Here is a 26,154-nt window from a genome sequence, read left to right on the forward strand (position 1 = left end):
TTCCCACCACCCTCTCGGGATCTAATTTCTTTTTCCCTTGTGATATCCAATGTCCAAGATATTTTACTTCGGGCTCGGTGAATTGCAACTTGGATTTAGACACTTTCAACCCCTTTTGTCCCAGAAAATTCAGCAGGGAAATGGTACATTTCTTCACCTGCTCTTCCGTGATCCCGGCGATTAGCAAATCGTCTACATATTGTAATAGTTTTGTCCCTTCCTCTGGAGTGAATTGAGTGAGTAGCTGCTCTAAGGCTTGTCCGAACAAGTTCGGAGATTCAACGAATCCTTGTGGAAGGACCGTCCACCGCAATTGCTGATTTCGATTGGTATCTGGGTCCTCCCACTGGAAAGCGAAAAAATCCCTACTCCCTTCATCTAGAGGACATGTCCAGAAAGCATCTTTTAAATCAATTACACTATACCATACATCCTCTGGTGAGAGTCTGTTTAGTAGAGTGTAAGGATTTGCTACTACCGGAAACCTGGTTCGGGTTCTAGCATTTACAGCTCTCAAGTCCTGAACCAATCGGAAGTTCCCATCGGCTTTCTTTACTGCCAGGATGGGGGTGTTATGTGGGGACATGCAGGGCTCGAGCGTGCCTCCTTTAAGCAGCTCGTCAATTATTAATTTCAAACCCTTCCTCCCTTCGGCTGGGATGGGGTATTGTCGGATCCTTATCGGATTCTCTGGATTTTCAATTTCAATTTTGATGGGAGCAATATCTAATTTTCCCACTTCCCCCTTTGAGTGCCATACTCGGGGGTCAATTTCCTTTTCATCTTTTGAAGTTAAATGCAACACCTTCACTACTAATTCTGAATTTTTCACAATGATATTTATTCCTAAAGCTATGATCATATCTCTTCCCAATAGATTGTAGTCGGCTTCTTCTACAAGCAACAAATTTCCTAAACATATCTTATTTTCTGACTCGATTTCCACCTCCTTGATTACCGAGACTTTAAATGGATCTCCTTTTGCGCCAATTACAATTACTTTTTCTTTACTCGTTTCACACCCTATAGGCAATTTCTGCAGGGTGCTTCTCTCAGCCCCGGTATCAACCAGGAAACTCATTTCCTGGCGGTGGGGACCTACCTTCAATTTTATCAAGGGCTCCTTTGCTGTTACTGTCCCCATTTGGAAGAGCCCAAGACTTCCCTAATCTTCTTTAAATATTTGTTCATCTTTTATTCGTTTCCTGCAATCCTTTTTTATGTGTCCTACTTTCTTACAGTAGAAGCACTCAGGAAGATCCTTTCGAGGAGGAGTTTCCTCCTTTTGGGATCCTTTTTGTTTTTTAGGTATCGGCTTACCCTGTTTCTGTTCGTGTTTTTGAACTTCTTTTACTGCAGCCACTAATATTTTGGCTTGAAGTTTCTGTTTTTCGTCTTCTCTCCTCATATAAACCTTCTGAGCTTCCCTTAGAAGCTCTTGGAGACTCTTCTCCTGCCATCCATCAATTTTCTCAAGTTTCTTCCTAATGTCCTCCCATGATTTAGCCACAAACTGCGTTTTCAGCAGGACCTCCCCCACCGGAGAACTGGGATCAGTCCCGGAGTAAATCTGCAGACTTCTCCGCAGCCTTTCTACCCATTCGGTAGGGGATTCCTCTTTTCCCTGACATTCCCCAAATACTTTGCTAATGTTCTGTCCTCTGGGGACCGCCTCTCTTATTCCTTGCACGATGATATTCCTCAAATCCATCATGCTTCTTCTCCCTTCTTCAGTCTGGGCGCTCCAACTCGGGCTTACGCTCGGCCACTTTTGGTCACCGGGTGTTCCCTGCGGGTGCCGCCTTTCCCAATCCCTGATGCCCGCCTGTTTAATCATTTCTCTCTCCTCCTGGCTAAACAGGGATCTCAGGATGGCCATGAGATCTTCGTAGGTGTAAATACTACTTCCTAGAAAATCGTCTAATCTTTCGGCCACTCCAAATGGGTCATCTAGCAGTCGCCCCATTTCTTTTTTGAATGCTCGTACATCCCCTGAGTTAAGGGGCACGTTTACAAATCCAATTACTCCGGGGGCGGTTGGCACTTCCCTGAGAGGGAACATTTGGTGCCCATTTTCTGTCTCTCCCCATTCTCCATTCCCTATTTTTGATTTCCACCGAGTCCTGCTTGCAGGAGGGGAACTGGAGTTTGCGGGAGGGTTTCCCCTCATTGCTGGCGGGATGTCTGCCGCAGCTAAGTGACTCAGAGGGTTCCCTTCTGATACTTTCGGTGGTCCCAGCTGTGGTGGCCGGACCGGGATTTGTGGAGGGGGTAAGCCCCATCCTTGCGCCAACACCGACTCCAAAGAGGGTGCGGTGGCTGGGTTTTCTGCAGGTGGGGGGGTAGTGAGGGTTCCTGGCACTACTCCCGGTGGTTGAGGGGAGCGTGCTTCTGCTAGTTGCCCCATGGAACCCTCGGGTGCTGATGGTACTACTTGGTCCATCATCGGAGGCTCTACTGGCCCGCGGTATGGAGGGGGTAAGTGATCCAGGGGTTCCCAGGTCTCTGTCTTATGTTCGTTTTTCTGTTTCACTGGAAACAGCCGCACTCTGGTATTTAACCAGAGTTTGGCATACTCTTTCTCCTCGCCGTCTGGCGAGACCTTTTTCTCTACGTGTGCGAGTAATTCCCTGCACGTCCATTTATCAAATGTTCCCAATACTGGCCAAGTGAGACAGTTTCTCAATTCCTGTCCTCCCCAGATCTCGGCACAGTAATAAATCATTTTTGCCTTTGATTTTCCTCGTCTCTCGGGACAAATTTCCCAATTTCTCAACATCCACCCTAAAGGACTCTCTGGTGGGATGTCTAGCATTTGTTTTGATTCTTCTGATGGGCTTTTCTCGTTATCTAGTTTCTGCGTTCTACTTTTTCTCTGTCCCATTTTCTTACGATTCTTACCTGCTCTGCGTTGTGTTCGTCTTTTTTTCTTCGTCTGAAAGTCCTAGATCGCACCAATACTTACCTCTCGGTTAGCTGTACCGGGGTTTTCTCGATGTTCCGACTTTCTAAATCTTTTGGCTGAGAGAGTTTACCAGTTCCAGAGCTCGACTGGACGTCCCTTCCTCTCTCAGCCCCCTTTGATCGGTCCCCTGAGACTCCCTTTAGCCTCAGGCTTTACGAGTAAGGAAAGAGAGACCCTTTCACACAGAATCGCTTCCTTCGCGGCCGGCCAATTCCCTCGCGGGAGGATGGAAACGCGGCCTTGAAGTCCACACTCGCTTCGTGACCAGGTCACGTCTCTCACAAACTCGCCCGATCACCCGCTCAACCTCACAGTACTTACAGCAATTTTCCTGCGAGGGCGTCTTCGTGCACGTATGACTTTTTATGAGCTATCAAGCCGCGGCTTTCCCGAAGGCTCCTGCCTTCCCGAGCTCTCTGGATCCGTTCCCCTTTTTATTATGGTTTTTCCTCAGCCTAAATTTGGTTCGGCAATCGGAGCGAACTGCGGAGGGTCTCTGCTCCCCAGGCCGCTGAAATCAGCGGGGGTACCCCCCTGGACAGCGAGATTCTCCCACAGTTTCTTCCGATCCGAGTCACGGCACCAATCTGTTATAAATGCAACGGCAAATTAAAGATTAACAAAGATTAATTTATTATAAATTAATAAAGCAACAAACAGTGAGGAAAAAAACCACAATAAATGGACAGCGCAGCGCTGGGTGGACAGGGTCTATACGCAAGGTATAGGTGTTCCCAAATCCACGTCTGAGGGTTCTCTGGCCTGGGTTTTTATAGGGATTTTATGTCCCCAGGCTAGAATTCCAACCAGTTTCCATTCACCAAATGTCCCTGATTGTCTGGTGAATGGATTTCCTGGCCTAGAACATTGAGTCAGTAAGTATCCGGGCAGAGTCTCCTCAAATGCAAAGTGAGTCTGTATGTATTTTAACATATTTCACCACAGCAGGATTGAGAGATCCGGGCTAGCGCCGATGGATATCTCGGAGGAGTAGTCTCTTCTTTGTCTTTCTTGATTGAGTTTCTGTAGTATGGGTTTGGCGGGTGTGGTGTTCGATTCTGGCAACGACCATTTTCCTGAGGCTCGTCCCTTTTGTCTTGCTTGATGGTCTCTGGCCGAAATCGGCCGGGCGTTGCCTTTCTCTGGAGGTAGACTTTTAGGCTGGTTCTTTTGTTTCTATGATGGCCTGTGTCCTGTCTTTTCCTCCGAGTTGATGAGTCTGCTGAAACCTGTTATCTGGGGGGGTTCTTTTGCAATTCGTGATTTTTGGAAAAGGAATTCTATCTCGACCGGGAGGAGAATTCCTTATTCCATACTTTCATTTAGTTATAATTATACATACTTTATTTAAACTTCTTACTCCGAATTTTTATTTACTCAATTCTTTATTACAGTCCCCCACCTAATAATTTGAACACATTAAAAATTCGTGTTTTTCATACCTTTTCAGAGGAATATCAGGTTAAATAATGTCGTTTTCCTCTTGGTCTAATTCTTCTATATTTTCTGTGGGCAACATATGTTTATTTTCAAATTCCCTCAATGCCTTAACCGCATTTCTATTCTCTTTTTCTTCTTCTAACTTCATGATTTTTGAAAGAAGGGTAGTGTTTCCTTGTGCCTTTTCTGGGTCTATTGGGAGAGAGGCAATCTGCATTCCTTGAACGACAGAATGTATCAGTCTGATCAGACAAGGAATTAGGCAGGGTAGGAAGATGACTCCGGCAATAGAACATCCTATAAAGAATACTAGCTTTTTCCACCATGCCCCTTGCCCAAAAATTTGATCCCACCAAGAGGCTTGGAGAATCGAATTCCACTTCTGGACGGGTACATGGGCTACTTTCTTTATTTCAGCGGCTAGACCCTTTATAGTTTCTCCGAAGTCATCTATCTCCATGCAACACTCTGACTCGTTATATCTGCCACACACTCCTCCCTCCTCAGCTAGCAAATAGTCGAGAGCGAGTCTGTTTTGATAGACAAAGGCTCTCATCTGAGAATGTTGTTTTGCTAGGAGTTCCAGGGCTTCTGAAGTGTGGTTTGAAACAACTTCTACCACAGCCTGTAACCTAATGAGCCGGTTGAGGAGGTAGATTGGGGTCCTGTATCCCCAACTGCCATCATTTGCCCATGTTGCCGGTCCATAATATTGTATGATTCTTTCGGCGGGCCATTCCTCCCCCTTCCACTGGTGGTTACCTCCGGCTATTGGTAGTTCCCGTTTCAATTCCCTCTTTTGTTGGGCTAGGGTTTCAAAGAGGGGAGCACCTAAAGACCTACTTTCATCCTTAGGTAGTGTAAAGAAGAAAGGCCGAATTATTCCGAGTGTGCATGACCCTTTCCAATTTCTGGGCAATTCACTGTATGCTTTCTTTCCGCATATCCAGTAAATCCCATCCGGTGCCTTCCAATCTCTGTTAAGTTTTGCCGGGTCCTCCCAATATTCCCTCAGGCCGAGAAAGGCATGGAAGGGATTTGCCCCGTCCTGTTTGTTCCAACATAAACCAATTAGATCTATCCATTCGCAATTATTTTCCCGAGATTGGCTCCAATAGCCCTCGGGTGGTTCCGGCTGCCAAATTTTTGTCTTTTTATCTGAATTTACCGAGAGAGTTTTTACACACGGGGTGTAACCAACTAGCTCGGTGAATTCCCTTCCTTCCCGACTGACACAAAAAGTTCCAATGATTCTTTTGTCAATCACCCACCCCTCTGGTCGCCGGGTTGTTTTGGATAATTTTAATCCTGTCCACTTAAGTAATTGTTCTGGGGTTAATCCTTCTCCCTTCCATGGCCATCTTTCGGCTGATTTCAGGCCACCACATATCCAACAATTAGTCAATCCCAATTCGGTAGCTATTTCCTGCATCAGATCTATGAATAGATTCTGATTAGGGCTAGGTAGCTTCCAATTATCGTATTGTTTTTCTAGTTGTTCGTATTGCTCACTGAGAGAGTTTAACCTCTCTTGTTCGAGTCTTTTTTTCTTATTTTCCATTTCCTGCCTTTTTAGTTCAAGAGTTAATTGTTTTATTTTATTTTCAGGGTCTGAACCATCCTCGTCTTTTGCAAAACAGATCACCTGATCAAACTGCAGACACACTCTATCATCGTCATTTTTCAGTAAATCTAAAACTATCGGTTCATTACTGAATGACACTTTCGTTTCATGTTTCAGGTTCTTCCCTTCCCAGTACAATTTCCCCCCCATGGCACAATATTTTAAGTTTGCTTTATCGTAACACAAGGGGTTGACTCTGTGGTACGCAATGAACATCGACTGTTTCTTTCCTCCAATCCAGACAGTTTTATTACACTGCCCGCAGACCGAGATTGGGGAAACCCCTCCTATATCTCTCTTATTTCGTAGGTGGGTCGCTTGGACCTCTTTTTCCCCTGTGTTATGGGGTTGCCTTTTTCCAGTACCTATCCCCGGGGTGGAGCACCAAATTTTTCCTTCCAGCTTACACAGGTCCATTTGGGTACCGTTTGCCCAACATTCTCCTGCGTGCAATTCCGGAGGGCAGGCGATCCATGGCTCGGTTCGCGAGACAGTTGGGCACTGCTCACACTTCCCCAGGGAGGTCGTCCCCGGAGGCGCCTCGGGGCCCGTTCTCTCGGTCCAGCACATGGCTAGGTTCAGGATCGTCAGGATTCCCCACAATCGCATCCCTCTGCCATTCCCTCCGCCCGTACAAGAACATACGGCGGGGATAACCATCTTCTCGGCAGCAAGGACTGTCTTCAGGGGCCCTTGACGTTCTGATGGCAAACCTCCTTTTAAAGGTTGCCCACCGAGATGCCTTGATCGTGCCGCTCCTGCACGGTACTTTTACGTTCCGGCGGCACTCTATTATTAGAGGTTCCGCCTTACAGTCCAAATGGCCTCGTAACCCTTTTTGAAAAAATCGGAACCACTCAGGAGAGTCGAGTTCCAAGATACCCACCCGGGTAGCAAGTGCTAGAAAAAGGTTGGTCTGTTCTAATTCCTCTTTGTAACACGCGGCACACAACCCTCTCGGTTTTTGCCCTCCCAAACAATGAGTCACCCACGTTTGTTTACAATATGCACACTTAAAATGTACAAAAGGAAAACAATAACATTCAAAATTGGTGCAACTTATCCTGTCTTCGTTGCTCATTTGTTGTTCCGCTGAAGCCTGATTTTCAATTCTCCCGGAGGGGTTACAATTTTCCACTCGGGGGAGTCGCGAACCGAAACTTTCTTCACTCGGGAAGAGTGTGTCCAGCCCTTTTCAGCTGTACGAACCACGGTGTCTGTAGTCAGGAGGACGAGGAATGGTCCTTCCCAGTGGGGACTGAGGGGTTGCTCTTTCCACACTTTGATCAGTACCTTGTCCCCTGGTTGAATTTGGTGGATCGGAAATCCCAACGTGCTGCTTTGAGGAATCAATCCTCTTCTCCTTAACTCCTGTAAGTTTTTATTTATAGAAATGAGATAAGGTTGGAGTTGAACATCCTCTGTTTGAAGATGTTCAACCGGCATACCATGCTTGTACGGCATTCCATACAACATTTCAAAGGGGGACAGCCCTGTTTCTGAGTTCGGCATGGTTCTTATATTCAACAATGCCAAGGGGAGACATTTGACCCAGGACATTTTTGTTTCAATTGTCAATTTGGATATTTGTGACTTCAATGTCTGATTCATTCTTTCCACTTGCCCCGAGCTCTGAGGGTGCCAAGGAGTATGATATTGCCATCTGATCCCTAACGCATCGGACAACTGTTTGATAATTTTTGAGGTGAAATGTGTACCCTGATCCGAATCAATATGGTCTATAATACCATATCTAGGAATTATTTCCTCCAGTAGAATTTTAGACACTGTTTGAGCCGTGGCCTTAGCTCTGGGAAAGGCCTCTACCCAATGTGTCAATTTATCTACTATAACTAACAAATATTTATTTCTGCCAATTTTCGGTAATTCCGTGAAATCCACTTGGATTCTTTCGAATGGTCGGTATGAGATTGGCCGACCTCCCCAATTGGTTTGCCGAAAATTCGCTCTGTTTACCTTTTGGCATATCACACATCCCTGTACCTCTTGTTTTGCAAGCTCAAAGATTCCCTTACACCCGAAGAATTTTAAGAATTGTTCAGCCAATGCCCTGGTTCCCCAATGGGTTTGTGCATGTAGTCTTTTGAGTATTCCTTTTGCTATTCCCTTTGGGACCAACTCCCTCCCGTCAGGTAACCACCATTTACCCTCTTTGAAATGTCCCCCTACCTTTTTGAAGTCTTCCTGCTCCTTTTCTGAAGGAAGCACTGAAACCTCTGGGGGTTCCCTTGGGACTAGCTCAGAAATACTTACGGTCAACAATGCCGCTCTTTTCGCCTCTTTATCCGCTAAATTGTTTCCCCTTGTATGGAATTGTCGTCCGGTCTGGTGTCCTTTTACATGAACCACAGATATCTCCAGTGGCTCCCTGACCGCTTCTAAAATTTGTCTAATTATTTCCTCATGTACCAATCCTTTTCCTTTAGTGTTGATCAGACCCCTTTCTTCCCAAATTTTCCCGAAGGTATGCACTATCCCAAATGCATATCTTGAATCGGTATAGATGGTTCCCCTTTTTCCCTTCAAGCCTTTGAGGGCTTTTAGGAGAGCAAAAAGTTCACAAGCCTGCGCTGACCAATTTGCTTTTAGGGGACCCGATTCTACAGTCTGTCCTGTTATACCATTTATGATGGCATAACCCGATTTACGTTTTCCCTCCATCATTCTCGAGGAACCATCGATAAACCATTTTTCTCCTCCTTCCAATTCCTGATCCTCCAGGTCGGGTCTTACTTTAGTTTGTAATTCCACTGTTTCAATACAATTATGTAGTAGCTTTCCCGTTGGTTCCCCGTACAAAAATTGCGCAGGGTTTTGTGCAGAGGTTGTCCTTAATTCCAATCCTGGCGAACTGATTAACATGGCTTCATATTTCAGAAGCCTTGAATCAGTCAACCATTTCTCCGCTTTTTGTTGTAAGATATTTCTTACATCATGTGGAGTATAAACTATCAGGGGAGCTCCAAACGTTACCTTTTTGGCTTCCCCAACCAACAGTGCTACTGCCACAATTGCTTGCAGACACGTAGGCCAGCCCCGACTGACTGGATCTAGGATTTTGGACAAAAACCCTATGGGTTTCTTCTTTTCTGCCCATTCCTGGGTTAAAACTCCCTGTGCTGTTTGTCCACTTATGTCGACAAACAGTTGAAACTCTTTTCTGATGTCTGGTAATGTTAGAACTGGAGCAGTGACAAGGGCATTCTTTAGTTCTTGAAATTTAATTTCGTCTTGCCCTGTCCATTTTAATCGATCTGTATTTAGCCTTTCATACAGAAATTTCACCTTTTCACTGTATCCCTCAATCCACTGTCTGCAATATCCCATGAGCCCTAAAAATTGCCTAATTTGTCTCTTGGTTTGTGGGGCAGGAAGTTCAAGGATTCCCACCACCCTCTCGGGATCTAATTTCTTTTTCCCTTGTGATATCCAATGTCCAAGATATTTTACTTCGGGCTCGGTGAATTGCAACTTGGATTTAGACACTTTCAACCCCTTTTGTCCCAGAAAATTCAGCAGGGAAATGGTACATTTCTTCACCTGCTCTTCCGTGATCCCGGCGATTAGCAAATCGTCTACATATTGTAATAGTTTTGTCCCTTCCTCTGGAGTGAATTGAGTGAGTAGCTGCTCTAAGGCTTGTCCGAACAAGTTCGGAGATTCAACGAATCCTTGTGGAAGGACCGTCCACCGCAATTGCTGATTTCGATTGGTATCTGGGTCCTCCCACTGGAAAGCGAAAAAATCCCTACTCCCTTCATCTAGAGGACATGTCCAGAAAGCATCTTTTAAATCAATTACACTATACCATACATCCTCTGGTGAGAGTCTGTTTAGTAAAGTGTAAGGATTTGCTACCACCGGAAACCTGGTTCGGGTTCTAGCATTTACCGCTCTCAAGTCCTGAACCAATCGGAAGTTCCCATCGGCTTTCTTTACTGCCAGGATGGGGGTGTTATGTGGGGACATGCAGGGCTCGAGCGTGCCTCCTTTAAGCAGCTCGTCAATTATTGATTTCAAACCCTTCCTCCCTTCGGCTGGGATGGGGTATTGTCGGATCCTTATCGGATTCTCTGGATTTTCAATTTCAATTTTGATGGGAGCAATATCTAATTTTCCCACTTCCCCCTTTGAGTGCCATACTCGGGGGTCAATTTCTTTTTCATCTTTTGAAGTCAAATGCAACACCTTTACTACTAACTCCGAATTTTTCACAATGATATTTATTCCTAAAGCTATGATCATATCTCTCCCCAATAGATTGTAGTCTGCTTCTTCCACAAGCAACAAATTTCCTAAACATATCTTATTTTCTGACTCGATTTCCACCTCCTTGATTACCGAGACTTTAAATGGATCTCCTTTTGCGCCAATTACAATTACTTTTTCTTTACTCGTTTCACACCCTATAGGTAACTTCTGCAGGGTGCTTCTCTCAGCCCCGGTATCAACCAGGAAACTCATTTCCTGGCGGTGGGGACCTACCTTCAATTTTATCAAGGGCTCTTTTGCTGTTACTGTCCCCATTTGAAAGAGCCCAAGACTTCCCTAATCTTCTTTAAATATTTGTTCATCTTTTATTCGTTTCCTGCAATCCTTTTTCATGTGTCCTACTTTCTTACAGTAGAAGCACTCAGGAAGATCCTTTCGAGGAGGAGTTTCCTCCTTTTGAGATCCTTTTTGTTTTTTAGGTATCTGTTTACCCTGTTTCTGTTCGTGTTTTTGAACTTCTTTTACTGCAGCCACTAATATTTTGGCTTGAAGTTTCTGTTTTTCGTCTTCTCTCCTCATATAAACCTTCTGAGCTTCCCTTAGAAGCTCTTGGAGACTCTTCTCCTGCCATCCATCAATTTTCTCAAGTTTCTTCCTAATGTCCTCCCATGATTTAGCCACAAACTGCGTTTTAAGCAGGACCTCCCCCACCGGAGAACTGGGATCAGTCCCGGAGTAAATCTGCAGACTTCTCCGCAACCTTTCTACCCATTCGGTAGGGGATTCCTCTTTTCCCTGACATTCCCCAAATACTTTGCTAATGTTCTGTCCTCTGGGGACCGCCTCTCTTATTCCTTGCACGATGATATTCCTCAAATCCATCATGCTTCTTCTCCCTTCTTCGGTCTGGGCGCTCCAACTCGGGCTTACGCTCGGCCACTTTTGGTCACCGGGTGTTCCCTGCGGGTGCCGCCTTTCCCAATCCCTGATGCCCGCCTGTTTAATCATTTCTCTCTCCTCCTGGCTAAACAGGGATCTCAGGATGGCCATGAGATCTTCGTAGGTGTAAATACTACTTCCTAGAAAATCGTCTAATCTTTCGGCCACTCCAAATGGGTCATCTAGCAGTCGCCCCATTTCTTTTTTGAATGCTCGTACATCCCCTGAGTTAAGGGGCACGTTTACAAATCCAATTACTCCAGGGGCGGTTGGCACTTCCCTGAGAGGGAACATTCGGTGCCCACTTTCTGTCTCTCCCCATTCTCCATTCCCTATTTTTGATTTCCACCGAGTCCTGCTTGCAGGAGGGGAACTGGAGTTTGCGGGAGGGTTTCCCCTCATTGCTGGCGGGACGTCTGCCGCAGCTAGGTGACTCAGAGGGTTCCCTTCTGATACTTTCGGTGGTCCCAACTGTGGTGGCCGGACCGGAATTTGTGGAGGGGGTAAGTCCCATCCTTGCGCCAACACCGACTCCAAAGAGGGTGCGGTGGCTGGGTTTTCTGCAGGTGGGGGGGTAGTGAGAGTTTCTGGCACTACTCCCGGTGGTTGAGGGGAGCGTGCTTCTGCTAGTTGCCCCATGGAACCCTCAGGTGCTGATGGTACTACTTGGTCCATCACCGGAGGCTCTACTGGCCCGCGGTATGGAGGGGGTAAGTGATCCAGGGGTTCCCAGGTCTCTGTCTTATGTTCGTTTTTCTGTTTCACTGGAAACAGCCGCACTCTGGTATTTAACCAGAGTTTGGCATACTCTTTCTCCTCGCCGTCTGGCGAGACCTTTTTCTCTACGTGTGCGAGTAATTCCCTGCACGTCCATTTATCAAATGTTCCCAATACTGGCCAAGTGAGACAGTTTCTCAATTCCTGTCCTCCCCAGATCTCGGCACAGTAGTAAATCATTTTTGCCTTTGATTTTCCTCGTCTCTCGGGACAAATTTCCCAATTTCTCAACATCCACCCTAAAGGACTTTCTGGTGGGATGTCTAGCATTTGTTTTGATTCCTCTGATGGGCTTTTCTCGTTATCTATTTTCTGCGTTTTACTTTTTCTCTGTCCCATTTTTTATGATTCTCACCTGCTCTGCGTTGTGTTCGTCTTTTTCTTCGTCTGAAAGTCCTAGATCGCACCAATACTTACCTCTCGGTTAGCTGTACCGGGGTTTTCTCGATGTTCCGACTTTCTAAATCTTTTGGCTGAGAGAGTTTACCAGTTCCAGAGCTCGACTGGACGTCCCTTCCTCTCTCGGCCCCCTTTGATCGGTCCCCTGAGACTCCCTTTAGCCTCAGGCTTTACGAGTAAGGAAAGAGAGACCCTTTCACACAGAATCGCTTCCTTCGCGGCCGGCCAATTCCCTCGCGGGAGGATGGAAACGCGGCCTTGAAGTCCACACTCGCTTCGTGACCAGGTCACGTCTCTCACAAACTCGCCCGATCACCCGCTCAACCTCACAGTACTTACAGCAATTTTCCTGCGAGGGCGTCTTCGTGCACGTATGACTTTTTATGAGCTACCAAGCCGCGGCTTTCCCGAAGGCTCCTGCCTTCCCGAGCTCTCTGGATCCGTTCCTCTTTATTATGGTTTTTCCTCAGCCTAAATTTGGTTCGGCAATCGGAGCGAACTGCGGAGGGTCTCTGCTCCCCAGGCCGCTGAAATCAGCGGGGGTACCCCCCTGGACAGCGAGATTCTCCCACAGTTTCTTCCGATCCGAGTCACGGCACCAATCTGTTATAAATGCAACGGCAAATTAAAGATTAACAAAGATTAATTTATTATAAATTAATAAAGCAACAAACAGTGAGGAAAAAAAAACCACAATAAATGGACAGCGCAGCGCTGGGTGGACAGGGTCTATACGCAAGGTATAGGTGTTCCCAAATCCACGTCTGAGGGTCCTCTGGCCTGGGTTTTTATAGGGATTTTATGTCCCCAGGCTAGAATTCCAACCAGTTTCCATTCACCAAATGTCCCTGATTGTCTGGTGAATGGATTTCCTGGCCTAGAACATTGAGTCAGTAAGTATCCGGGCAGAGTCTCCTCAAATGTAAAGTGAGTCTGTATGTATTTTAACATATTTCATCACAGCGGGATTGAGAGATCCGGGCTAGTGCCGATGGATATCTCAGAGGAGTAGTCTCTTCTTTGTCTTTCTTGATTGAGTTTCTGTAGTATGGGTTTGGCGGGTGTGGTGTTCGATTCTGGCAACGACCATCTTCCTGGGGCTCGTCCCTTTTGTCTTGCTTGATGGTCTCCGGCCGAAATCGGCCGGGCGTTGCCTTTCTCTGGAGGTAGACTTTTAGGCTGGTTCTTTTGTTTCTATGATGGCCTGTGTCCTGTCTTTTCCTCCGAGTTGATGAGTCTGTTGAAACCTGTTATCTGGGGGGGTTCTTTTGCAATTTGCGATTTTTGGAAAAGGAATTCTATCTCGACCGGGAGGAGAATTCCTTATTCCATACTTACATTTAGTTATAATTATACATACTTTATTTAAACTTCTTATTCCGAATTTTTATTTACTCAATTCTTTATTACACTGGTTTACAACAAAGTGCTAACCAAGGTTTAACAATTGCATCTGGGTTCTCAAAATTGTTTCTTACAGCCTAGTGCAGGTTGGGATGATGATCCACCCTCACAGCTGGCCCAGGGCAGGTCTGGAGTGCTTTTGGTGGCACCTTGGTCTGGCACACACTTGAGGAGTGCGTCTGTTTTCAACAATGAAACTTGGGAGTATTAGATTGCGTAAAAAAAAAAAAAAGAAAAAAAGAAAATAAAAAGGAAAATCCCCTCTTTGCTGAGTGCAGGCAGCTCTCCAAGCAAAGCAGGTCCCAGGTGAGGGAGGACAGAGAGGATGGGATTGAGGAATGTGGAGCAAGGTTGTCCACACTGGCTCACACCTCAAGGCACAGCTTCTCTGAGCAGGCCAGACCTCCTGAGGAGAGACCCTGGGTCAATATCAATCACAGAATGCTGCAATCACCTCTGCTCCAAAGAGAGCAGGAATAAAATACATCCTTTAGAACAGGAATGTGCATTTCCTAGAAGCTCTTTTTAATACTTCTCCATAACTTTAGTGGGAAAATTTCCAAATGAGCTGCACTGGAGCATAGGGAAATGAAGGCACAGCCATGGTTTGTCAGATTTGCACAAGGCTGCTCTGAGTCCCAGGGGCTGGATGGGGGAAATGGTGGGGTGGGGGTAGGGACAAAGTCTGATGGATCATCAGCCATAAGGGGTGTTTATTTTCAGATCTATTCAGACTGTATGAGAGGGTGCTGGGGATTAATATCAACTGGGGATTGGAAACAGAAAAAGAAAACTAAACAGGACCAAACAATTATATTTTAATTGTTTTCAATACAGTAGATTTACTTTGAATACGCTTCTGAAATTTGTCTAATCAACCACGGAAGAACTGATGACTTGAATTTTTCCTATGGGCTTATCTTGTTTGGGTGATTGAACAAATGTTAATGAGCCTTTGTCACTGAATTTCTCAGCTGAAGCGCTCAAGAAAGAAGAGGCCTGTGGAAAAGTAAAATTCACCAGCAACCTCCAAGTGGCTGAGGATCCATCCTCATGAGAGCAGGAATGACCAGCAATGGGCACAGCTTTGTGGCTGCCCCAGCTTTGGGATGGGCCCTGGGCCTGGAGCAGGAGCAGCTCTTGAGGGCCCCGAGGCCGGGGCTGTGGTGCTGGCCTGGGCAGATGGGATGGCAGGAGGGGCTGCAGAGCTGCCAGGATCTCCTGGAGAGGGGAGCAGGGCACCCAGGGAGCCTCCTTTTCCTTTGGCCAGGCACTTTCCCCCATGGCTGGGGCTGAGGCCTCTCTGAGCTGCAGCTGCTGCTGTGCCCTGCAGAGGGGCTGAGGCCGTGGGGCAGTGCCCAGAGCAGCCTGCCCTGAGCAGAGCTGTGGGGCCAGAGCCGGCTGGGCTGTGCTGGGGAGAGGCCCTGGCTGCTGCCGAGAGCTGAGGGCAGCTGGGACAGCTTGGAGGGAGATGGGCTGGGCTCAGAGAGCCTGCCAGAGAAACCAGCAGTGTCCATCTCAGCCTGTGTGAGCGTGAGGGACAGGACTCAGCCCAGGCCTTGTGGGGCAGGGACAGCGCCTACAGGGCAAGGGATTGAAAACAGGCGAGTGGCTGAGAGAGGAGGCAGCTCTGTGCCCTTGGTGGCATGAGCAGAGCAGAGAGGGGGTCCAGGACATTTGTCACCGCCAGGCTCTGTCCCCAGGTGCTGCCAGCCCTGGCTGCTGAGCCCAGGTTTGGCCTGGGCTGAGTTTGGCTGTGGCCCAGCTCCATCCTCCTGCAGGGCTCAGGGCCTGTTGCTGGCCATGGCCAGCCCTGCCCGGCCTCTGTGCTGGCCCAGAGCCCGGCAGAGCCCGGGGCAGGGCTGTGTGTGCAGGCCCACACATGCCATGGGCTCTGCAGGAGCTGGGAGAGGCTGCCCAGCAGGGAGGCCATGGGGCACAGAGCCCCAGGGCTGCTGTGGGCACCACGGCACAGGGGCCGTGCCCACCCGCAATGCTCCTGCCCTGGGCTGGGCCTGCCCAGGGGCTGGGCCACCATGGCTGGGCCAGCGGGGCACAAAGGGGCCACGGAGCCGCTGCCGGGGCTGGCAGCAAGGCCAGGCACAGACAAGGAATTGCTGTGCATGGCCTGTGCTGGCCAGGGCTGGCTGTGGCAAGGGCAGAGCTCAGCTGCCCTTGGTGGCTGCAGGAAAAGTCCAGAGCCCAAAGAGCCTCCATGGCTGTGCTGGAGACCAAGGCTGCAGGAGGGAAAGGCAGGGCTGCTTTGGGATGGGGAGGGCATTGAATTCCAGCAGACACCACAGATGGGAAGCTTAGCAAGGCTTGAAGAGAAGAGAAGCTTCACAAGCCTCCAAGGGGGGATGTTACCAGATGAAAAACCATCTCCAGCTGGTGAACACACAGTTCTTGTTCTTCAAAACCCCCTGGCCCATGGAACTGCACCATGCCCGTTGTGTAAGAATTGGAAAGCAACCAGCTCCAGTTGTGCCAACTTTTACCAGCTCACCGGGCAGTCAGGTCTGACTCTGACAACAGCAAGCACCAGAGAGCCCCAGGACAGAAGAACACAGCTGTGAAGGTAAGAGAAAATATGTTAATGATTTCAGAGAAATGATTATCATATGTATGTTTATTCTGTGACAGTCAGTGAATATGGATGTAAAATACAGTCCATAAGCAGAAACTTTCCTGTACCCAGCACGCACACCTTTGGGAAGAGCTATTCCCCCTTGTGCATCTGGCTGAATAAAGAATGCTGCTTCTCACTGCTCCCTTGCTGTAAAGCAGTTTCTTTTATTTTTTCCCATTTTTGGTAGCAGAGTCACAATGGACCCTTGGTTCCATGATGCCCCATAGTGTCACCATGGTCTCCTTGGTTCTGCAGTGTCACCATGGGCCCTTTGTTCCCTGAGGTTCTGCAGTAGAACATGGTCACCTTGGTTTTGTGCGGTTCCATGGTGTCACCATGGGCCAGGGTTCCACAAGGCCTTGCTGTGTCAGAAGGGCCCCTTGGTTCCAAGAGGTTCCTCAGTGTCACCATGGACCATTGGTTCAATGTGGCCCCAATGTGCCAAAATGGATTTTGGTTCCGTGGGGTTCTGCTGTGTCAAAATGCACCCTTTGTTCCATGAGTTTGCCCAGTGTCACAGCTGACTCCTTGGTTCTGTGAGGCCCCACCATCAGCAAGGCTCTGAAACATCAGAGTAAGTCTCCTTAACACTAATTTGGTGTTTAAGAGGCACATGATTTATTCAGGCCTGAGGTCCAACGTGGGATAACTCCTAACCTGACATGGACATGTGATTCTCCCAGTGTGTTGCTTTTATACAGTGGCTAAATGCATATTAAAATTTACCCATTTCCACAAAACCACACCCTGAGTTCCCAGATTCAATCCTTGTTTTTCCCATCACTGCACCCTTGAGCCAGATGTCTTCTCCTTGTCTCCCAGCCATCCTTGCTGGGAAGGCAGGCCCTGCATGCCTTGTTCCTGTGCTAGAAGTTGACAGGCACGGTAAAAATTGAGTTAACCCTTTTGGTATCAAGGCCAAGGCTTTGTGTGGCCAGGCAGAGGCAGGCAGGACGCAGAGCTGTCACAAAGGAAGGGCCCAGCGAGCTGGGGCAGCCGGGGGATGACGACAGCCTGCAGGGCCAGAGGCGCAGGGCATGGACACCGTAGGGCAGCCTGGGCTGGAGAGGGCACAGGGATGGGCAGCAGCTGCAAGGCCCTGCCAGAGGCAACTTGTGCAGCCCTTTGGCCATGGCTGCTGGCCCTGGGCCTGAGCCATGAGGAGGAGACAAGTGACCCTTGCAGCCCTGGGGCCTCATTGCCTCCTTGTCCCTGCTCAGCAGCCTGGCAGGGGCCGCCCCATGGTGCTGCCCTTGGCATTGCACATCCCCACATGCCAGTGGCCCGGGAAGAGCCCTGAGCAATGAGGGAGGGACAGCATCTGCTTTGCCAGGGGCTGGGGCTCAGCCCTTGGCCCTTGGCACTCCTGAAACACATCCAGCTTTGCTCAGCACCAGAGACACCTTTCCCTTGATTGTCCCTGTTGCCGCTGAAGATGAATAGATCACATGGACACAGGTTGAGGTGTGGTGAAAAGAAGAGTTTATTTTTCTTCCTAGGATTTATAAGCTTCTGACCACGGCCAGGGATTGGATGGTCAGGACAAAACTTTCTCACTGCACTGGCCATGAGAGATGCCCATCACAAGATGTGTAACAGAAAGAATGTACACATATCTATGTTTACAGTTCCTGTCCTGGGAAAGTCTTTAGAAAAACATGTCAGCAAGCTCAGAAGCTGAATTTTCAGGGTGACATGTCATCAGTGCCTGCAGTGTTCTGCTGTCCCTGGAACCTGGGGACACTTTCCCAGTCGTGTCCCTCAGTGGGACCCATTAAAACTTCAAGAAACTTTGTAGTGCCAATTTAACTTTGAGTTCTTGAGAAGTTTTTTGAACACTCTCTCAGGGACTGAGTCAGGTGGAAACAACACCAAAGCCCTGAGAGGGTCATTAAAATCCTGGTGCTGTTGCTGAGCTGGGCCGAGCTCCTGGCACAGAGGCAGCTCCTGGCAACCAAGAAGAGCTTCAAAAAGACATTTCTCCTGATGAACAGCTTTTCTCCCAGCCCAGCAGCTGAGGGTGCTGCCTGCAGGTACCTGGGTGCCTTAAAGCAACTGGAAGGACAAGTCTGAGCTTCTTCATGGAGAAATGCTCCCAGCTGCTGGCACAGTAAGTCTCTGGCTGTGGGGATCTCCTAAAGCTGCCCCATGACAGCACTGACATGACTGTAGGGATGGCTCTGCTGCCGTTTGTGGTTTGGGGAGGATGTGCTGCAGAGCGGGGCTGCCCTGGGCACCCTCAGAGGGACAGGGCAGGACGGCTCCTGCTGCCAGGGACGGCTGCAGGGGCTGAAGCTGGGGCTGCAGCCAGGGCTGCCCAGGGCTGTCCTGCAGAGCAGCTCCTGCAGCCCTGAGGGCTCTTTGCCACGCCAGGGCATCTTCCACCTGCCAGGGCCAGCTCTCAGCCTGCCTGGGAGCTCCCCGTGGGCGCTGGGGAGAAGTTGGAGGGGGAAGGAGCGACCCCCATCAGGGCAGATTCCTCCTGCTGTGGAGATGGTGCTGCATGGCCAGGGCTGCTCTCGGCTTTCTCCTAAAGGAAAGGGCAAGGGGCTGTCAGCTTGGTCTGTGTCACTGAGACTCCTGCACTGTCACCCTGGGCATCAGCAGAGCTGCCTCAGCTCTCCCTCCCAAAGTGCCTCCTCAGCCTCCTCTAGCCACAGCCAGCAGCAGCAGCACCTTGGCTTGCAGCATCTCTGTTTGTCTGAGCTGCCCTTAAGGCCCTGCTGGCAGGGAGATGGCCCTGGGCAGTGCCTGTGCTGGGAGGGGTGTGCAGGGCAGAGCTGAGCCCCCAGGGCTGGGCTGGGCTGGGGAGCACTGGCAGGGACAAGGCTTGGATAGAGAGAAACAGCTCCCAATAGGCACAACCTCAGGCAGAGAGCCTGACCAGCCCTGGATATCCCTCCCTGTCCAGCTGCACAGAGACAAAAAGGCATGTAGATAAAATTATTTTGAAATTGGAGCCTTTAAAGAGGCTGCTTTATTTTTCAAACATGTTTTATGTTTAACCACTCTGAAACAGAGGGAGGTGTAATGAAAAAAGGGCTCCTGTGTGGGACCAGCAGGTTTAAGTGCCCTGGGGCACAGGGAGCCCTGATTTCCCTCTGGGCTCCCCAGTGCTCAGGCTGAGAGCAATGCTGAAAGAGCATTTCTGCCCTTTCACAGAAAGGAACAGTAACTTAGCAGCAAAACTCAAGCTCAAAAATAAATAAAAAACCAAGCAAATTTTCCTCAAAGAAAGAGAAGTAATTTTTTGTAAATTTGTAAGAAAATAGCATAGAATTGACTCAAGAAAACCTGTCTCAGCTTTTCAATGTGTTCTTTCAACAGTCCACCATGCCCAGAGTGAAGAAATGTCCAACAGCAGCTCCTTCAGCCACTTCCTCCTGCTGGCACTGGCAGACATGCGGCAGCTGCAGCTCCTGCACTTCTGCCTCTTCCTGGGCATCTCCCTGGCTGCCCTCCTGGGCAACACCCTCATCATCAGTGCCATAGCCTGCAGCCACCACCTGCACAGCCCCATGTTCTTCTTCCTGCTCAACCTGGCCCTCACTGACCTGGGCTGCATCTGCACCACTGTGCCCAAAGCCATGCACAATTCCCTCTGGGACACCAGGACCATCTCCTACTCAGGATGTGCTGCACAGCTCTTTTTCTTTCTTTTCTTCATCTCAGCAGAGTATTTCCTGCTGACCATCATGTGCTACGACCGCTACGTGTCCATCTGCAAACCTCTGCACTACGGGACCCTCCTGGGCAGCAGAGCTTGTGCCCACATGGCAGCAGCTGCCTGGGCCAGTGGCTTTCTCAATGCTCTGCTGCACACAGCCAATACATTTTCCCTGCCCCTGTGCCAGGGCAATGCCCTGGGCCAGTTCTTCTGTGAAATCCCACACATCCTCAAGCTCTCCTGCTCCAAATCCTACCTCAGGGAACTTGGGCTCATTGTGATTGGTGGCTGTTTAGCTTTTGTCTGTTTTGTGTTCATTGTTTTCTCCTATGTGCAGATCTTCAGGGCTGTGCTGAGGATCCCCTCTGAGCAGGGACAAAGGCACAAAGCCTTTTCCACCTGCCTCCCTCACCTGGCCGTGCTCTCCCTGTTCCTCAGCACTGGCACATTTGCCTACCTGAAGCCCCCCTCCATCTCCTCCCCATCCCTGGATCTGGCAGTGTCAGTTCTGTACTCGGTGGTGTCTCCAGCCCTGAACCCCCTCATCTACAGCCTGAGGAACCAGGAGCTCAAGGCTGCCCTGAGAAAATTGATGACTTTGTATTTTCAGAAGTATTAAACTCACTCTTTTCTGCTGCACAGCCTTTTGAATGTAACTCTTTGGAATCTCAGCCTTATTATTCCCCATTTGTGCATTTATTCATCAGTAACTTTTTCTACTGTTGTGTGTTTTACAAATACTGTAGTATTACTTTTTGTATTTCTACATGAATGTCTACCTTTCCTGTGAAACACAAAGACCTGCAAGAGGTCTGTTCCCTGTGCATTTAAATAAAAAAAAGTGCCTGCCCTGACCTGTGTGTCCAGGGTCATTCCTCAGTGCTTCTCTGGCTCTGCAGTGAATGATTTTGGGTACCTTAGCACCTCAAGGGTTAAAGGTTTCCAGGTTAAATGGGCTGACTTAATGCAGTCACTGCTGTGGAAAGTGTTTTATGTTCAACTGGATGTTGTATTAAATGCTTTGCCCAAGTTCCTTGGTTCTCTGTACTTTGCCAGTAAAATTCTGTGTGGTTTTCACCTCTGATCTCCGTTGGTCAGAGCATGGTGCTGATATCAGCGAGGCTGTGGCTTCAGTCCCCGTGTGGGCCATTCACTTGACAGCTGGAATTGCTGGTCCTTGGGGGTCCCTTGCAACTAAGAATATTTCTTTGCCTCTGTGTCCCTTCAGAATATCTGCTGGGGTTTGTCCCGTGCACCAAAGGCAAGTCAAGGAGCCTTTGGTTGCCGCCATCACTGGAGTGCTGTGGGCTGTTGCAGCCCCGCAGGCTCCCAGTGGCCTCTTGTTTGCGTCAGGCCCTGCTGGCTCACGCTGGCCCTTGGTTCCATGAGGATCTGCAGGGTCCCACAGGTTGATGGCATTTGTCCTTGCTGCCCCTCACATCCCCCTGCCCCAGGAACAGCCCCGAGCCCCCCGTGAGGGACAGGCCCTGCTGTGCCAGGCCTGGGCTCAGGGCTTGGCCTTTCTGCTGCCTCCAGCCAGCCAGGGCTTGCTCAGCATTGCAGTTCCTGCTCACAGCCTTTGGCTCCCTGCAGCCCTGGCCTCCAGGATCTGCTCTCCCCACTCCCTGGGGAGCCTTTGCCACTCCCTGCCCTCACTGGGGCCACTGATGCTCCAAGGGACTTGCACTTTGCCTTTGGACTCCTGGAGCAGCTTCTTCACCCTTCTCTCAGTGCCTGAGGCTCCTGGGCTCAGCCCCAAATCCAGCGTGGGGCTGGTTCAAGTTATAATCATGTCCTCACTTCCATTAACATGAGTTAATGACAAGCTCCTGGTTTCATTACTCTCCTATTTGGCTCCAAATTCCTTTTTTTAAGATCAAACCTGCCCCTTTAAGATCTAGATTGGCATATTTTGATGCTCAAACCCCCAGTTTTGGGCCAAAATGTCCCATTTAGGAGCCAAATTCCTCCTTCTGGGTCCATATTTTCCATCTGGACACCCAAATTCACCTTTTTTTGGTCCAAATTTCTGGTTTTTGGACCAAGATTTCCCTCTTGGCATCCAAATTTTCTACCTGAATGCTCAATTTCCCCCTTTTCAGGCCCAAATTCTACTTTTTGTGTCCAAATATCACACTTGAATGCCAAAAATGTTCTTTTTTGGCCTCAAATATTTTTTTAAAACAAAATCTTATTTTTGGGTCTAAACTAACACTTTTTGTGGCTCAAACCCCCACTTTTGGGCCAAACTGTCCATTTTGGGAGGCAAATTCCCATTTCTGGCTCCAAATTTCCCATCTGGGCACACAAATTCCCCTTTTATTGGGACCGAAGTCCCCATTTTTGGCTCCAAATTCTTCTTTTTCTGTCCAAATACCCTACCTGAGCAATCAAATTCCCCATTTTTAGGCCTAAATTCTCTCTTCCTGGCCCAAATGTCCCCATTTCAGGTACAAACTTTCTACCTGAGGACCCAAATTCCTATTTTTGGGACCCAAAATTCCCACTTTTGGACACTAACTCCCTTTTATTGTGGCCCCAAATCCCCTTTTTCTTTCTAAATCTTTTTTTCTTGCCCCAAATTTCCCCCCTGGCTGCCGTTGGCTCACCTAAGTTGACCTTTTAGCATCAGACTCCTGTTTGTTTTTAATCCAAACTCTCATTTTTACATCTAAAGTGCCCTTTTTTGTTGCTGAAACCCCCAGTGTTGGGAGAAACTGTTCCTTTTAGGAGCCAGATCTTCCCTTTTGGGCCCACATTTCCTATCTGGGCACCCAAATTAACCTTTTGTTGTGCTAAAGTTGTTAGAATGTTGTTAAGTTAGTTGATGTTAGTAGTTGATAGCTTGAAATGGATCTTTTCCCCTAGAAATAGGTCCCAAATTCCCCAGTTTTGGTCCAAACTTCCCATTTGGGCACCCAAATTCCTCTTTTTTAGACCAAAACTCTCCCTTTTAACACCAAATTTCCCCTTCTGGGTCCAAATTTCCCATCTGGGCACTCAAATACCTATTTTTTCTCATTTTAATTCCACTTTTTGGGTTCAAATTTCTCACCTGAGTGCCCAAATTCCACCTTTTTGTTCCAAATTACCCCTTTTTGTTCCAAATTATCCCTTTTTGGTCCAAATTTCCCATCTGGGCACACAAATTCTCACTTTTTACGCCCAAATTCTCCCTTTTTGGATACAAACTCTCTTCTATTCTGGCCACAAATCCCCTTTTTCATCCCAAATCTCCCTTTCTTGCCACAGATTTCCCCCCTGGCCACCATTGGCTCACCTGGGTTGAGCTTTTAGCATCAGACTCCCATTGTTTTAATGCAAACTCTCATTTTTGGGTCTAAACTAACACTTTTTGTTGCTCAAACCCCCAGTTTTGGGCCAAACTGTTCCTTTTGGGAGGCAAATTCCCAATTTGGGGTCCACATTTCCCATCTGGGCACCCAAATTCACCTTTTTTTGGTCCAAATTTCCAGTTTTTTGGACACAGATTCCCCTTTTGGCATCCAAATTTTCCACCTGAGTGCTCAATTTACCCCTTTTTGGGCCCAAATTCCCCTTTTTGTGTCCAAATGTCCCACCAGAGTGCTAAAAATGTTGGTTTTTGGCCCCAAATTCCCACTTTTGAGCCCAAATTCTCACTTTTTTGACATAATCTCCCTTTTTTTCTGGCCCAAACTTCCCTGTTTCATCCCAAATCTCCCGTTCTTGTCCCAGATTTCTCCCCTGGCTGCCATTGGCTCACCTGGGTTGACCTTTTAGCACCAGACTCCCATTGTTTTAATCTAAACTCTCATTTTTACATCTAAAGTGCCCCTTTTTGTGGCTCAAACCCCCAGTTTTGGGCCAAACTGTTCCTTTTAGGAGCCAAATTTTCTCTTTTGGGTCCACATTTCCTATCTGGGCACCCAAATTCACCTTTTGTTGTGGTAAAGTTGTTAGAATGTTGTTAAGTTAGTTTCTGTTAGTAGTTGATAGCTTGAAATGGATCTTTTCCCCTATTTTAGTTGTGATTCCCCCCCACACTTCTCTTTCTCCTATTGCTTCCCTGGAGTCAGGTTCCCATGGTCACTGAAGTTTTTCTCCTCAGCTCCAGGCCAGAGGCTGGATAGAGTAAAGATAAGACCCTGCTGGCATTTCCAGCTGCTTGAAGTTTCGGTGGCCCGGGAAAGCGCGGGGGTGACAGCAGAAAGACCCTTCTTTCCAACCCGGGAGTTTGTAACTCTGTTTTTCCTGTCCCAGAATGCCTCTGAGCTGTGGAAGCTGAGAGGGCATTCTCCCCTTCCCTTTCTTTCCCCCCTGTGCTGCCAGGAAACCAAGCCCCCCTCTCTGCCCCTCTGCCCCTCTGTGGAGAATACTCCTACACCTTTGTGGCCATTTGAAGAAGTTGGTGTCTGTTATTTCTTATCTTGGGGTGTGTAACCTTGATTTGTAGAAAGTTTGTAAATGTACTAGCTGTGAAAAATAATTGTTTCTCTCTCTGATGTTCCCTCCCTCCGAGAAACCCTGTTAAAAGAGACCCCCAGACCCCAAATCCTTTGTCTTTCGCCCTTTGGATTCCCCTTCACAGAAATAAACTGTGGAATGCAAACCAGGGAGAGAGTCCCCCCCTGATTTCTTTACTCGCTTGCCAAGACTGGAATTCCTGAAGAAAATCAGTGAACCCCACAAACATCTGCTGGCTGGAAACCAGAGTGAAGAGAAACCTCATCCCTGAGCCAGCCGGGCCACTCCAGGAGCTTCCAGTCAACCTTTTTTTGGCCCAAATTCTGCCTTTCAGCGCCGAAACTCCCCCTTCTGGGTCTAAACTTCCCTTTTTCTGGGCACCCCAATTCTCCTTTTTTGGTCCAAATTCCTGAGTTGTGAACCCATATTTTGCTTTTTGTGTCCTTGTTTCCCACTAGATCCCAAATTCCCCTGTTTTGGTCCAAACTTCCCATTTGGGCACCCAAATTCCTCTTTTTTAGGCCAAAACTCTCCCTTTTAACACCAGATTTCCCCTTCTGGGCCCAAATTTCCCATCTGGGCATTCACATACCTATTTTTTCTCCTTTTGATTCCACTTTTTGGGTCCAAATTTCTCACCTGAGTGCCCAAATTCCTCCTTTTCGGTCCAAATTACCCCTTTTTGGTCCAAATTGCCACTTTTTGGTCCAGATTTCCCATCTGAGGACCCAATTTTTTTGGGCATTTTTAGGCCCAAATTCTCGCTTTTTGGACACAAACTTCCTTTTATTCTGGCCCCAAATCCACTTTTTCATTCCAAATCTCCCTTTCTTGCCCCAAATTTCCCCCCTGACTGCCGTTGGCTCACATGAGTTGACCTTTTGGCATCAGACTCCCATTGTTTTAATGCAAACTCTCATTTTTATATCTAAACTGCCCCTTTTTGCTGCTCAAACACCAAGTTTTGGGCCAAACTGTTTCTTTTGGAGCCAAATTCCCCCTTTTTTTGGGTACAGTTGTCTCATCTGGCTGCCCAAATTCCCCCTTTTTGGGCCCAAATTCTCCTTTCCTGGACACAAACTCCACTTTCTGGGCCCAAATTTCTCACCTGAGTACCCAATTTCCCCCTTTTTTGGCCCAAATTTCCCTTTTTGGACCCAAACACCCTTTTTCCTGGCCCAAACTTCCCTTTTTCAGCCCAAATCTCCCCCTTTCGCCACAAATTGCTGCCATTGGCTCACCTGGGTTGAGCTTTCAGCATCAGACTCCCATTGTTTTAATCCAAACTCTCATTTTTACATCTAAACTGCCCCTTTTTGCTGCTCAAACCCCCAGTTTTGGGCAAAACTTCCTTTTGGGAGGCAAATTTCCCCTTCTGGGTCCACATTTCCCATCTGGGCACCCAAATTCACCTTTTTTTGGTCCAAATTCCCATTTTTTAAACCCAGATTCCCCTTTTGGCATCCAAATTTTCTACCTGAGTGCTCAGTTTCCCCCTTTTTAGGCCCAAATTCTATTTTTTGAGTGCAAATGTCCCACCTGAGTGACCACCATGTTGTTTTTTGTCCCAAAATTCCCACTTTTGAGCCCAAATTCTCACTTTTTGACCTAATCTCCACATTTCTTTGGCC

The 26,154-nt window shown here is 48.1% G+C and overlaps 2 protein-coding genes across 5 annotated transcripts in view; one reads left to right on the forward strand and one right to left on the reverse strand.

Annotated features, from left to right (window-relative positions):
- LOC147649040 (uncharacterized) overlaps positions 1-26,154 on the reverse strand; it is a 636,047-nt gene that overhangs the window by 192,970 nt on the left and 416,923 nt on the right. The window lies entirely within an intron of this gene.
- LOC111942505 (olfactory receptor 14J1-like) lies at positions 14,756-21,122 on the forward strand. Of its 3 annotated transcripts, XM_086865136.1 has the most exons (3): positions 15,116-16,359; positions 18,405-18,520; positions 19,738-21,122. In XM_086865136.1, exon 3 carries the CDS (start codon positions 19,761-19,763, stop codon positions 20,694-20,696), a length of 936 nt encoding a protein of 311 aa, XP_086721262.1. In that variant the 5' UTR covers positions 15,116-16,359; positions 18,405-18,520; positions 19,738-19,760; the 3' UTR covers positions 20,697-21,122. The 3 variants fall into 3 exon arrangements, with proteins under 3 accessions (XP_086721264.1, XP_086721262.1, XP_086721261.1); XM_086865138.1 differs by lacking the exon at positions 18,405-18,520 and having other exon boundaries at positions 14,756-16,359; XM_086865135.1 differs by having other exon boundaries at positions 16,263-18,520.

Source organism: Cyanistes caeruleus, chromosome 28 (assembly GCF_971803275.1).
Source record: "Cyanistes caeruleus chromosome 28, bCyaCae1.hap1.1, whole genome shotgun sequence".
Classification (NCBI taxonomy): domain Eukaryota; kingdom Metazoa; phylum Chordata; class Aves; order Passeriformes; family Paridae; genus Cyanistes; species Cyanistes caeruleus.